General features: G+C 40.1%; 1 protein-coding gene across 4 annotated transcripts in view; it reads right to left on the reverse strand.

Moving 5' to 3' along the window:
• Positions 1-15,788, reverse strand: part of tbc1d22a (TBC1 domain family, member 22a) — a 182,495-nt gene that overhangs the window by 42,709 nt on the left and 123,998 nt on the right. For all 4 annotated transcript variants that reach the window (XM_046873155.1, XM_046873153.1, XM_046873154.1 and 1 more), the window contains one exon: positions 489-616. In XM_046873155.1, the coding sequence (XP_046729111.1) occupies positions 489-616 (128 nt within the window). The remainder of the gene's footprint in view (positions 1-488; positions 617-15,788) is intronic.

Raw genomic sequence — 15,788 nt, forward strand, 5'->3', positions numbered from 1 at the left:
CAGCATCATCTATCAACATATATTACATCATTACAACACACAAACATAACTAAAGCTGTAAAGAGGAAACAATTTAATAAATAAAGTAAATAAATAAATACATAAAATTCATTACATAAAAAAAAAAAAAAAAAATTTTATTAAATAGTACTTAAAAAAAAAAAACAAATCTGAGAGTTGTCTAAGCCTCCTGTTTCCAATTCATAAGCGGTATAAACAGTAGACAACAGTATAAAACGTATCACGTAGCATAAAAAAGGGAAGAAAAAAAAATTCTTCAAGGACTCAACTGTCATCTATGATTCACAGTGTTTGTGTTCTAATTGCAGCACACGTGTGAATGCAGGGCATGTGGAAGAGCTGTTATTGTAATCCGGATTCGACTGAACCATCAGCGGCGCTGCGCGAAACCAAACGGCCCCTGCCACTGCCGCTCTTTTCAACAGGCTCACAATTACATGCTCCATCAACCAATAGTAATGTGTTACCTGGTAGGTGTCCCACAGTCGGATGGTGCAGCGCAGAGGAAGCTCTCTCATCAGCAGGTTATTCATCCAGCGGAATGCAAACTGCAAGTATTCCACTTCGTAATGCTGCATGTGCCGATGCACTGTCTCTAAACGGAACAAAACGCACACGCGCACACGTGTTAATGTCAGCAAAAGGGAATCGGAATGTTTCATTTTCAATGAGTGGACCAACACAGGAGGAACCTTTACTCATTAAATGCATGTACGTACATTTGATGGACAAAAGTTTTTGGACACTTAAACAATAGGATCAAATGTGCGTTCTAAATTTCACATTTAGTCCCCACTTTTTTTTAAAAATCTTCTGGGAAGATGTTCCACTAGATTTAAAAGTGTGTCTGTAAAGATGTGAAGAAGTGCTTAAACTGAACTGGTACTGATGTAGGTGAGGTGAGGAGGCCTGGGGTGCAGTAAGTGTTCCAATTCATCCAAAAGGTATTTAATAGTCTTCATGGAGCTGGCTTTGTGAACAGGGGTATTGTACAGGTACAGGTTTGGGTCTCCTAGTTTAAGGGAAATGAACATTTAATCTCATATCATCTACATTACATTCTGTACAAATGTGTGCCTCCAATTTTGGGGTAATTGTTTGAAGAAAAATCACATATGGCTGGAAAAGTCAGGTGTCCTAATACTTTTGTCCATATAATGTATATATATATATATATATATATATATATATATATATATATATATATATATATATATATCTCATATTTCCTTTTAAAGCAAAATCTATTCAGGAAATGATTTTAAATGATTGACAAAAATGTTGAATTCTTGTTTCTGATTGATCAGGAGGCTTTACATGCATTCTGTATAAGCTTTTACACTTATGTAATATTTCGATGTTATTGTTTCTATAGTAACAACAGATTTGTATTACGGACACTCGAGTGCAACAGATTTATTATATAAAATAAATAAATAAATAAATAAATAAAGTTTGCTCTGTGGAGAGGCTTTGCGCTTTTCTGTTGTTCAGCAACATGACAAACGGTATCTGTTTATTTATTTATTTATTTATTTGCACTTGTAACTTCAAGAAAAGAGAAAGAGAGAAGCTGGGAAGAAAACTGTTGTAATGTAAACGACAGTGATAAAAACCTTTACAGCATTTAACACAATCTCAAAACATACATATGACATTCTTTCATAAAAAAAAGAAGAAAAATGTAAACAGAAAAACCCGCACCGATATTGCACACCATTGGGATGAATGTGAACGGTGACTGCACCCCCAGGCCTCGTCACCTCACCTGCATCACTACTAACACCCTTGTAGCGTAATGATCACAAATCTCCACACTCCATGGGATGTTCAAAAGCATGTAGAATCTAATCATTAGGTGTCCACAAACTTTTGTCAGAATAGAGGATCAGGCTTGGATGCGCGCACAATCGCGTGCCTTCGCAGTGACATGAAGAACGGCGTTGTGTGATTTCACACCGGTTTTCATGGAGTCATTAACACTTTCAACCACTTCGCATAAACAACTCATTCTCATTAGCACTGCATATAGATTCGCTCGAAAGAGAGAACACACACACACACACTGACACACATATACACACACACACACTGACACACACACTGACACACACACACACACCTCTGTCCTCTATAACTGCTATATTTACACATCAGTAAGTGTTGATAAGCATAAAAACCACCATTAATTCCTTCACTTAAACTCACTTAAATAACCTGATCGCAGAAACAAATTGTAAGTTTACAAGAAAAAGCCAACTTGTCATCTGTTGCCTAATAGATCACAGCAGGTCACCTATAAACACCAAGAACAATATGACGACAACAAATTCTTTTTTTTTTACTCCTGCCCAGCATTTGTGTGTGCGCTCATACATGCACAGCACGAAAAAAAAAAAAAAAGAAGATCCACGATCCATAGGAAAGTCCAAACGGGCAGACAGGAGAAAAATCCATACTTCCAGAAAAAGAAACAGGGTCAGAACCAACAAGACATGAGGAACACTGCAACACTGCAATGAGGCTTCACAAAAGGGACACGGCAATACGGAGGATATAAATCAAACCTGAAACAGGTGAACACACTCAGGAAAACCAATCAATACGTCTAAACTAATCAGAAACGAGATCAAAATGGAAAACAAAAGCGCATGACGGCGCGGCCATCGCAATGTACACGACTATTGATTTAACACACACCCCAATGTGGTTCTTTCGCAAACTTTGGAGGTGGTAGCATTATAATTCTTCTTTCAGTTCAGACTCAAACGTGTTTCAGCATGGCAATGCCAAAAGCCAGCTCCATGAAAATATGCTTTACATGAGTTGGAGTGGAAGATCTCGTGGTCTGCTATAGAGCTCTCATCCCTATTGAACACCTTTGGGATGAATGGGAACACTGACTGCACCCGGTTCCTCCTCGCTTAATTTACATCAGTAGCTGAATGTGTGCAAATCTCCACATCTTCCCAGAAGACTGGAGTTTATACTAACAGCAGATAGGGAGTAAATGTGGGTAGGATGGTTTAAAAGCACACAAGCAAATCTTATAATCATGGTGTCCACAAACTTTTGTCTATAAAGTGGTACATCAGGACTGTCAAAAAGATCATTATTTTGTTATCATTATTTTTTTAAGAATCTTCTTCTTCTTCTTCCGGCTTCTCCTATTAGGGGTCGCCACAGCGGATCAGCCGTCTCCATACCCCCCTGTCCTCTACATATGCCTCTTTCACACCAACTACCTGCATGTCTTCCCTCACCACATCCATAAACCTCCTCCTTGGCCTTCCTCTTTTCCTCCTGCCTGGTGGCTCCATCCTCAGCATTCTTCTACCAATTTAACTCATGTCCAAACCATTTCACTCTCGCCTCCCTCACCTTGTCACCAAAACGTCCTACATGCGCTGTCCCTCTAATAAACTCATTCCTAATCTTGTCCATCCTCATCACTCCCAATGAAAACCTCAACATCTTCAGCTCTGCTACCTCCAGCTCCACCTCCTATCTTTTACTCAATGCCACTGTCTCTAAACCATACAACATCTCAGGTCTCATCATAGTCCTATAAACTTTCTCTTTCACTCTTGCAGATACTCTTCTGTCACAAATCGAATCACAATAAAAAAAAAAAACCCATACCAATTCCATGTATATCGTTTCGCACAAGTATTCACACTCGTCGCTGTGAAATCTGTAGAACTAGTAGTGATAATTAGTGACATATTTGCAATTAAAGTGTCACACGATCTCAAGTGGGAAGAAATATTATACAAGACAGTGTGTATTGGCAATACTGCTGACTGAATTCTATGTACAATATTTTTTATTGTAAGCTGTTTAAACACAGCAAACCTGAATCCCAGATGTCTGAATATTCACTATGTGGTCCAGAATACGGTGTACAAATCGATGTCAGAATCCAATTTGGGATTCAGCAATGAAAAGAGTCCTGCAGGAAGAACACGTGTATCTGAAACCCACGTGAAGGTAAAAACTCTTTGCCTTTGACAAATATTTAGGTAAAAAAATAAATAAATAAGATTGGAGAAATCACAAGTGGCTACTCAAGATGCATTAAGGCATAAAAATGAAAGGACAGCTTTCCCTCTTGGAGTCTACTTACTGTATGATCTGATTGCCAGGCTGAAAGCTGAATATAATTCTAGTGTGTATTTAAAAATAAAAATAAATAAATAAATAAAAAAAAGTGCATTAAAGCCATAGGACATAACAAAAAGCAGAAAGAGGTCATTTACAGACTCTATGAGAGTCTATGACCATAATGTCTGCAATATGGCGGCAAGCACTTTGTCTCACACACACACACACACACACACACACACACACACACACACACACACAAACGCGAGGTGGGGGCGGACACACAGAGGTCAGGGATCACAGAAAGACAAGTGAGGTGCTCAGTGTGTTTCTGCTGAGCAGTGGACTTCTATGTGACTTCTGCTCCCTTACAATCCATCCCATAATTACATCTGCGCCGGCCTCCTGCTTCCAGACCACTAGCATTCGCAAATAGTCACTGCACTGCAGCCCGACTCTCACACCATAACCTGCTAATGTACACGAACGCAGGAACAGGACCTGCACACACTGTCTGGATGTTTGGTCTACTATGTTCTACCGCAAGTGCTTCGATTGAAAGGTGCACTTTTTTCTTTCAGAATCTAACGGAATGCAGAGGGAGTTGTTCCATATTTTAGATGGAGCAGAAATTCAGAAAAAAAGTGAGGATAAAATCTCACTACAAAGCTACAAGGGTATTAGTAAATTCAGGTACTGATGTAGGTGAAGTGAGAATGGTCTGGAGTGCAGTCAGCGTTTCAATTCATCCCAAAGGTGTTTGATAGGGTTGGAGCTCTATAACAGGCCACTAAAGATCTTCCACTCCAACTCATGTAAACCATAACACCATGGATCTCACTTTGATGGAAGGGGAATTGTACATGTACTGTACTGTAAAGTCAACAAGAATTGTGAAATTCTTGTCATAAATGTTTTATTTACTACTTCACGTGAATAATACAATAATAAAAATAGTTTTTTAAAGATGTTTATGTAATTTATTAGTAAAAAATCGTTTTTTGAAATGTTACTCCGAACTTTCGAGCCACTCGCAGCTTCTCGCAAAACTTCCCAAATAAAACGTAGCAAACTATCGAGGTTGCAAGTGTCAAAGTCGCAAGTAGCGAGGTTCCACTGTGTGTGTGTGTGTGTGTGTGTGTGTGTGTGTGTGTGTGTGTGTGTGTGTGTGTATATATATATATATATATATATATATATATATATATATATATATATATAAAAGATTAATACAAATCTAAATACTTTTGTCCCAATTGTATATGAATATTTAAATATCATATTCTGATTATATATATATATATATATATATATATATAATCCCTTGAATTGAAATGCAGGGATTGTGAAAGGTAAATGAAATAATTACTATATATATATATATATATACAGTATATGTGTAATTTTTTAGTTGCCTAACAGTAATGCAATAATTTAGATACAACCATTTAAAGATTTGAGTAAATCAAAAATGTTCGATGGTATTAGTAAAAAAGCCAAACTACAAACTAAATTCAAAAATGTATAATATATTACAAAAGCCAGACAGGAAAAAACTAAAATTTTTATACTCAGAATGGCAATAATTTATCTCAATCGCATCGAATAAATAACTGCATATGGAAACAAGAAAAGGAGAAAGAGGCAGAAACGGGGCTGAACACCGGGAGAGAAGTTTCGCTCAAAGCTGTCAGTACACTTTACTATGACAAACAGCTGCTGCAATGTTTCGGAACACCGTACCATGTAATTTGATTCAAAGTTTTAAAATAATTATATTCAGAAACTATATAAAAAAAAAAAACTACAGGGGAAAAAAAACACAAAAGTGGACACTGTAGGCAAAATATCTGCAGCTTGAAAACTGTTGGAGGAGAAAAAAAAAGAGAAGGAAGAAATAAGGAGGCGAGTGAAAATAGAAACAGCAGCCGAGGCAAAAACAGATGCAAAGAAAATATGATAATATATAATTTCAAAAATATAATGATATATTTTAGCGAAATAACTTTATAAATGTAACAATGTGATATATAAGTTACATTACATACGAATACCAAACACTATGAATTATAAAATGTGGACAGAATCAGAATCATTTAGTTTTAAGCAAATTTGAATTAAATGAAAGTCAAAATGCATAAAAAAAAAAAAAAGGGAAAAGGAAAGAAAAGAAACGAAATATAGAAAATGGAAAAGAAGAAGGAAAGGGAAGGAAAATAGAAAGAGAAGAGAAAGGAAAGGAGAGAAAAGAGAAGATTAAAGAAATAAGGAAAAAGGAAGAAAAAGGTTAAAAGAAAAAGGGGAAGGGAAAGAAAAGAGGAGAGTAAAGAAGAAAGAAAGATAGAGGAGAAAAAGGAGAGAAAGAAAGAGAAAGGACTGTGTTGGATCTAATTGGGGAAGCTGGTGAGCAGTGTTTAGGCAGAGAGTTGTGCTGGAACACAGTGTGGTTTGCTCAGTAAAAGCAGTGTTATGGTTTGATATTTCGTCTGCACACTGTACTAATACAATAGGTTTATATAATGTAGCAACAATGTACGCCGAGAGAGAGAGAGAGGGAGAGAGAGAAAGGCGAGGCAGGAGAGAGAGAAAGGTGAGGCAGGAGAGAGCGCAAGAGAGGCAATACAGTACACAGTATTTATTTTGCAATATGTATATTTGCAAAACTAATGTGAACAAAAACTTGCCATTCATCCAATCCTCAATTGCATCACCATAAATGTTTATTTATATATTTTACTACAAAATTATAATCCAGATTCTCTGATCATAAACATATTCCTTTTCCCTCCCAGCAGAATTATTAATAATATTAGTATTTCTATTATTATTCTTTTTATTAATATTAGTAGCAGTACTAACAGTAGTAATAAAAGTTTTGAGAAAGGCATTTAAAGTAATAAATGTAATTAATTCGATTAATGATAAGAAAATCAAATATTTAAATGTGATTCAATTATTAAAAAAAAACGTGAATAATAACATTGACAATAATTATGATTAATATTCACATAAAAAATGTAACAAATTGTTGAAATGATTAAATTAAATGTGGTAAATGATAAGTATGAACAATTAATTCTTGGTATTTATATATTATACATGAATATTAATATATTATGAGTAATTTATAGAATTGTATTACTATTATTTCAGCAATTAAATTCACTGCGGTTGACATTCATTATTATTTTTATTGATTAAATAAAATCTATAAATATTGAATTAATAAGTTAAATTGCAAAATTCATATAATTACTATTGACTCATTACTAAAAGAATGTAAATGGATACATTTAAAGTTAATGAGAAGTAATGTTTTCATATCACAGGTATGTTCTTTTAATTAAACGTTCTGCCAACCGAGTTTGTGTGTTAAAGTGAAATATTGCATGTCTTTCGTGCAGAGTTGATATTTGTCACAATGGCACTCGGCTGCTCTCCTGTTGTAATGCTTCATGCGGTCATATAGTTTGGTCGTTTCATGGCACGTGGAGTTTCGTCAGCATGTTGCGTGCAAGGGAAAGGCGAGGGGAAGGAGCGCGAAAACAAAACAAACCTGGACTCCTGCTGTAGAAGCGTTACACTGTTAGAGTACTAGTTAGTTTGTGTACTAATGATTTTGTTTCTGTTTGGAATGCAAGATATGTTGAACAGGGATTATTCAGGGTATAAGCACCATTTATTTTGATGATTTTCTAGAAAATGGGATTTCTGTTCAGGTTTTAAATGGCGCCTGCATCTGCCATGAATCGAACCCGATCACAATCCTGAACTGAAAGGCGTGCGATCTCGCCTGCTCTTCCGCCACATCCACTTTTGCATCTTATTTATCTGTGCATCTTATAAATGTCCTTTAGCACTGCAGCAGAGTTCTACAGCCGTGTTCAGGCGTTTCTTAAAGGAGTGCTTGCAGTGCAGGTATACGTGGCTTAAAATTCTGCTTGAACAGCAACATCCCCCTAAATATTACCTCACTTTTCCATCACTGAAATCCACTGTTATCTTCCATCTTTCCTTCCAGAGTGTGTGAAGCGTCTCACGCTGGTGTATATTTGCACTGTGTGTGGTCTTGTGAACTGTTATGTGCTGCACCCTGGTCTGGAGAAAAGGCTAATTTCGTTCCAATGTGTGCAAGATAAATGAAGAAATAACACGCAGCAAAAAAAAAAAAACAACACCGACTACTACGAGTCGGATTAGCGTAAAATTCCGAGGTTCTATATCGGATTTCAGATCCACTCATGAAAGTGGTCCTAATCGGGAATATAAAATGTCCGATTTGATGTGGTGTTGTTGTTCACTGCCATGCAAGTAACGTTTGATGACAAAGATCAGATTTGGGCCACCTGCCGTCTAAAAGCTTTAGATTCCTCTGCTCTGGTTTCAGCATTAGGCAGCTGTAGGAGAATATTCAGCCATATTTCCTGCTGATTTTATTCCAGGCAAGTTACTCGCTTCAGACTAATAGTACTGCTGGTTATTCATTTATACACTGGTATACATACAACACGAGCTGCTTACAGTCTACAGACAGTCGATAGCACCACTGTGTGTTTCCCCTTTTCATTTAGCATTCAAATAAGCATTTTATCACATTCTGTTAGGGAGAAAAAGTGGGGGAGAGGGAGAGAGAGGGGAAGGAAGAGAGATGGAAAGACAGAGAGAGAAGGGGAGGGAGAAAGGAATAGTGGAAGAGGAAGAATGAGAGAGAAAGAGAGGGTGAAAGAAAGAGAAAGATGGAGAGATAGTGGAAAAGGGATAAAGAAGCAGAGAGAGAGAGGGGGTAAGTGAAGGAAAGGACAAGAAGAAGGAAAGGAGAGAGAGGAAAAGGCAGAGGAGGCAGAGAGAAGGAGGGAGAAAAGAGAGAGGGATAGGGGAAGAGCAGAAGCGAGAGAAATAGGAAAGAAAATAAAGAGAGGAGAGAAGGGAGAGAACAAAAGACAGAAGCAAAGTGGGAGAGAGGAAAAGAGAGTGAGTGAGTGAGTGAGTGAGTGGGAGGAGAGCGTCTCTGGGAGACTCGGGCTCCGTGGTGTGTCTCTGGGAGATTTGGGCGCCGTGGGTGGGCATCTCTGAGAGATTCGGGCTCCGGATGTGGGCATTTCTGAGAGATTCGGGCTCGGGGGTGGGCGTCTCAGAGAGACTCGGGGGCTGTGATGCATCTCTGAGAGACTTGGGCTCCAGGAGGGGCGTCTCTGGGACACTCGTGCGCCGTGGGTGGGCGTCTCTGGGAGACTCGGGCTACGGGGGGGTGGGCATCTTTGAGAGACTCGGGCTCCGGGGGTGGGCGTCTCTGAGAGACTCGGGGCTCTGGGGGTGGGCGTCTCTGAGAGACTTGGGCTCTGTGGTGCGTCTCTGGGAGACTCGGGCTCTGTGGTGCGTCTCTGGGAGACTCGGGCTCCAAGGGTGGGCATCTCTGAGAGACTCGGGCTCTGTGGTGCGTCTCTGGAAGACTCAGGTTACGGGGGTGGGCTTCCCTGAAAAACTCGGGCTCCAGGGGTGGGCATCTCTGAGAGACTCGGGCTCTGTGGTGCGTCTTTGGGAGACTCGGGCTCCTGGGGTGGGCGTCTCTGAGAGACTTGGGCTCTGTGGTGCGTCTCTGGGAGACTCGGGCTCTGTGGTGCGTCTCTGGGAGACTCGGGCTCCAGGGGTGGGCATCTCTGAGAGACTCGGGCTCTGTGGTGCGTCTCTGGAAGACTCAGGTTACGGGGGTGGGCTTCCCTGAAAAACTCGGGCTCCAGGGGTGGGCATCTCTGAGAGACTCGGGCTCTGTGGTGCGTCTTTGGGAGACTCGGGCTCCGGGGGTGGGCGTCTCTGAGAGACTCGGGCTCTGTGGTGCGTCTCTGGGTGACTCGGGCTCTGTGGTGCGTCTCTGAGAGACTCTGGCTCTGGGGGTGGGCATCTCTGAGAGACTCTGGCTCTGTCCTCTTCCCAGAGATCTTCACTCCACTTCATTTCTCACGACGCTTAAAATGTTAATGCGTGCGCCTCAGCAACATTAACAAACTCCAGCCTCGTATGAATAAAGCAAAACCATGCTGTGCCTTCATTTCCATAAATTTACCTTCAGCAATCTACATGCTGATGAACTCCGCCGTATTCATGCAAAACAGAGGGGATAAGAACAAAAAAAACAATGTGCAAATTCGGGGGAGTTCGTGCTCGGAGAAGCCGCACGGCGCTCGTGGGCTCTCATCAAACGCTTCTCATTAGGACACGCTCTTGATTATTTCCAACGTGTGCGCCGTTAGATGAATATTTGGATTTGGGAAATGAGGGAGGATAAGGGGCAGCAGCTCGTGGAAGAAGCCCCATGCAGCAGGCCAGATGTTTTTGACTTTTTATTTACAGCTGCAGTACGCTTTTTGTTTTTTAAATGACACAAGCTCTTATGCACATGTGAACATTCTTAAATAAGAACTATTAACTTATAGAATGTAACAGAACTGATAAAAACAACAAGCGATCAATCCTGAAGAAAACAACTTGCATCAGAAACATCTGGACATGTATGAGGCTTAACAGGAGAGAGCGAGAGAGAGCGAGAGAGAGCGAGAGAGAGCGAGAGAGAGAGAAAGAAAGAGAGAGGGAGGAAAGAGTAAAAAAACAGAGAAGGAGGAGAATAAGTAGGGAGACAAGAGAGGAAGAAAACAGGGAGAGAGTGAAGGGTGAGGGAGGAAGGGAGAAAGGGATGGAAAGAAAGAGGAGAGGGAGGAGATGGGTAAAGGGATCACGAGGAGAGAGAGGAAGAAAGAGAGAGATGGATAGGGAAAGCAAGGTAGAAAAAAGGAGATTGGGATTGGTAGAAAGATAGAGAGGAAGAAATGGAGAGCAAAGAAAAGGAAGAGGAAGTAAGAGAGAGAGAGGGAAGGAAAGTGTGAAAGAAAGGGAGAGCGCAATATAAGGGAAGGAGAGAAAGAGCGAAATAAAGAAAAGTCTATTCTATAGAAAACTAAGTGTGAGGTCAGAGTATACCTTTTTTTTCTTTTTAAAAAGTGAACTCTTCTTGTGAATAAGTATTGGCAACTTTCTTGGGATCAGGACCAGAATCTCACTAATCATATCTACAGTTAGCACTGATCAGCTCCACATATACAGTGTTTCTAGCACAACGGCTACAGAAAGCCCTGAGAGTGGATTAAGAGCTGAACAGAGACGATCTGTGTTCGGCGGCCGAGGGTTTTAAAGTGACATGCTCAATTTACACCTCCGCGCAATTTCGCTCGGATTTCTGGCTAGATAAGCGGACTGCGGAGAACAATGCGTGTAAAATCCTACGAACATTTACTGCCTGCTGTCAGGAACATTTATGTCTCACTGTGAGCAGAGAGCTAATGCGTGAACAGGAAACTGTTTGAACGATTCGGCAGATAATTGTGCTCCTGGACACGCCTTGGCTTCGCCCTCAAAAAAAACGGAATAAAGAAATAACGAATTAAATACATGGAAAGTCGTCGCAGAAGGAGAGGAGTGACTTTGCAGTCGTCGCTGAGCTGAAGGTGACTGCCTGTTTGATTCATCGTCCTTATTTATCCGGTGGTGTGCTCGCCCCCATGTGCTGATTTTAATTGGAGCAGCGTTTTCGTTTACGCGTCAAACTAGCGTGGGTCCCGTGCTATCAGAGCCCAGGGCATGCTAGGAGGAAAGGCTGCTGGGTTACGAATGTGTGCTACTCTGATACCAGGAGAAACGTGAGAAAGGAGGTTTATACGTGTAATTATGATATATATAATATGCCAACACTCACTCACTCATTATAAACAGAGAGGACGTGACGTGCATGAAACGTCATGTAAGGTTTAATGGCACAAATTTCATGCCTGGGTCTCCAGCACCATCTGACTCGCTCTCTTTCTCTCTCTCTCTGTGCATCTTTTGTCTTAATAATCTTGGTGCTGGACCATGAAGGTCACATCCAGCCAAGCTCCCCGTCTCCCGTTCGCTGTGTTCCAGAGACTTCACTCATAAGCGAGAGGCTGAACTCATAAAACTCAGCCAATACTGAAACCCATTCATAGCAACCCACACAGCCAAGGATCTATCAGCGTGTTCAAAGCCGAAGTTAATTGACAGCAAGCTCCTAAAGATTCCTCGAAATCTTGTTGGAATTCTTTTTGACACATGGCACGCTTTAGGGTTTATACAGGCTGAGGCAAAAAAAAAAAAAAAAAAAAACTTAAACATTGAGTAACCGACTGTACCTTGCTAGTTTAAGCCAAAGCTTAAACAATCATTCTTTTACAACTGTGGTAAATAAAAAATTCACACTGGCCACTTAGGAAATAAATATGCCCAGTATTCAAGTGTCTATTTTGACAGCCTCAGACTTCCTATATTGGATTCTATAGACTTCCCATATTAGTTTCTATAGACTTCCTATATGGGATTCTATTGACTTTCTTTGTGGTTTTCTATAGACTTCCTATATGGGATTCTATAAACTTTCTTTATGGGTTTCTATAGACTTCTTATATTAGTTTCTATAGACTTCCTTTCTGGGTTTCTATAGACTTCCTATATGGGATTCTATAGACTTCCTATATGGGTTTCTATAGACTTCCTATATGAGTTTCTATAGACTCCCTTTCTGGGTTTCTATAGACTTCCTATATAGGTTTCTATAGACCTCCTATATGGGATTCTATAGCCTTCCTATATTGTTTTCTATAGACTTCCTATATGGCATTCTGTAAACCTTTTTAAATGAGTTTCTATAGACTTCCTGTCAGTTTAGGAAAGTCCGGTCATTCTATCTAACGCAGTGGGTCACGAAGTGTGGGGCGCACCCCTCTAGTGGGGAATAAAGACATGGCAGGTGGAACGCAATGAACGGTTGTCTTTCTACAACATTTTTTGTCCTTCATTAATCTTCATTTTTTATTTCTCTGTGAAAAATAAAGTTCATACATTCAAAGCAACAATACAAACAATTAGGTAATAAATGTAAGTAAATGAAAACAACACAAGTTAGGATACGAAACACAACTACACTTTTTTTGTTTGAACTTGATGCTATTTGATGTTAGTAATTTAGTTTTTGATATTTCAATACATTGAAAGTTTTTCATTTTTACCATTTTTGGGGGTAATGGAAAACTTGAAAATCCACCCACCTCTACAGTGGGGAATCTCAGAAAAAGTTGAAAAACCACTGCTCTACCATCTCTCTTCAACAACCATCTGTGGTCTTCTGTTTTTCCGCACCATTCTGCGCAAACTCTAGAAACTCTTGCGTGCGAGAATCCGAAAAGATCAGCCATTTCCGAATCTTTTTTTTAACCATTTTAACCATCTGATATTTGACCTGCACTTACAAGACTCAATTTATTGTGCTGCTGGCACCAAATTGGCCCAATAACTGCATGTGTGAGGGGTGTTGCTAATAAAGTGCACAGTATTACAGTGGTAAATATCGCAGATTAGAAGCGGCTCATGATGTGATGGAGCGTTAGTCATGCGCGCAGGACTTTTTCTAGTCAGTTCCTCTAGCAGAGATCTGTATGTTGAGATATTTCACATTGAATCAGAGTTATCGGGTTCTGCAGAGGCTAATTCACACCTACGTTTTATTAAAACGCAGGGGCCAGGGTTAGAAATGGAAACTTCACTTTCAATACAACGCTTCGAGTTTGAAAGGCTTATGAAAGAACTCCAGGCACTTTTGAGGTGCAGGCAGTTCATTAAAACTTAAGATAGAGTCACCGGAAGGAAATTGGCAGCCGGATTAAAATGGCGCGCTGGTGAGGAAAAAAAAATCGATACGGCTGTTTGAACGGGTTGATCTGGTGCGATCTCACCATCAGCCTTTTTCAGCTCGACGGGGGGGTGGGGAGGCACGAGTCGGACAGGAGATCAGGTGGAAGCCTGAAGAAAATGTTTATCGGTAAACATCTCAGCGAAGGGGGTCGAATGTATTTACAACGGATTGATGCCGATTGCATCATACGAGCCGCGGACGATTCGCAGTGCATCCATTTTTCATAGCGTTCACTGAAGGCTAATTCCAGCACCGCAGCTTTCTGCGGAAAAGTCCATTGCGTCGATGGATATTTGTGTTTTATCGCCTTGATAATGACGCCGCGTAGAGGGGAAAAAAAAAAAAAAAAAAAGCACTGACAGCATCCAGCGGCTCCTCGTTTTAAGTTATGATGTATAGAGTCTCAGAATGGTACTTGCAAAACGCACAGTGTGCAAAACCTGATGAGTCTGCCTGTGGCGACGCACAATAGCGATAAGCTTAGTAGTACACAGCGAGCGCCCGGAAAGCCATCTGCCTTATGGTTCCCCTAAGAGACAGCCATCTATACTAAAATACAAGCAATCCATCAGCACAGGCATAAAAAAAAAAAAAGAAAAAAAAAAAATGAGCAGTTCTTTCCTGTAAGTCTTAAAATGTCCTTCAGTGAACACACTACAGTATTAGAACATTTTAAAGGTCTGTAATAATATAGATATACAGGAATAATATACATAGCAGAAGCTGCAGGTCATGTTTAGGGCAGCAGTTAACACATCAACATCCCATAATACCAGTTTCCAGTGTCCTGAATACGTGTATATGTAATAACTGCTCAGGCCTCTTTTTCCACATTTTGTATATATATAAGTGCGATATAAAGAATAAAACATTTCAGGATATTCCATAAAAGGGAAATAATCAATGATTACCCAGTATAAAGCAGACAACCTGTTTATAGCCCCCTTTATAACACAAATACTGACAAAAGTATTGGGACACCAGGTTTTTTGTTTTTTAGCCATATGTCAGTTCTTCCCCAAACTGCTACCACAAAGATAGAGGTGTACAATTGTTTAGGATACGGTTGTATACAATTTCCATTTCACTGCAACTACAGTAGGAGAAACAATCCTGTTCCACCATTTGCACAAAGCGAGCTCCATGAAGATATGCTTTATGTAGAATGGAATAGAATATCTTCTGCTATAGATCTCTGACCTAAACACTTTTGCTATGAATTGAAACGCTAAACGCACCCCAGGTCTCCTCACTGGTGGCTAAAGGAGCACAAATCTCCACAAGCGCACTCCAAAATCTGGTGGAAAATCTTCCCAGAAGAGTGGAGGTTATTATGTAACAGCAAAGAGAAATAATGTGAAACAGGATGTACGAAGCACATACGAATCCCATGTTTGTCATGAAATGTTTAATTTTGTGAAACAAGTTTCTGTTGTCTCTTACATTATAGTAACTACAAGCAGTCATTCCCTCACCAGCTTCTTTTTTCTCGCTCGCTCTCAGTGTACAGCGACTTGTCAGGTTGCCAAGAAACTGCATTACCCCTCTGACACTAGTGCTGACACTACAGCTCATTTCATCAACGTTAAGCATCTCCGAGCTGCACAGAATTGGTAATTCTACATTTTCACTTGTTAAATTGCAGGATTACATATACTTAATACGCATCACATGTACTTTACAGCACAGTGAAATTCTTTCATCACATATCTAGTGATGTTAGGAAGCTGGGGTAAGAGTGCAGGGCTAGCCATGATACAGCACCACTGGAGCACAGAGAGTCAAAAGCCTTGCTCAAGGGACCAACAGTGGCAGCCTTGGTGATACCCCCAAACCCCTTGAACCCCCAAACGTCCGATCAATAACCCTTAACCACTGAGCTACTAAACTTATAACTCTGTGTTTGCTT

Source organism: Silurus meridionalis, chromosome 18 (genome assembly GCF_014805685.1).
Source record: "Silurus meridionalis isolate SWU-2019-XX chromosome 18, ASM1480568v1, whole genome shotgun sequence".
NCBI lineage: Eukaryota > Metazoa > Chordata > Actinopteri > Siluriformes > Siluridae > Silurus > Silurus meridionalis.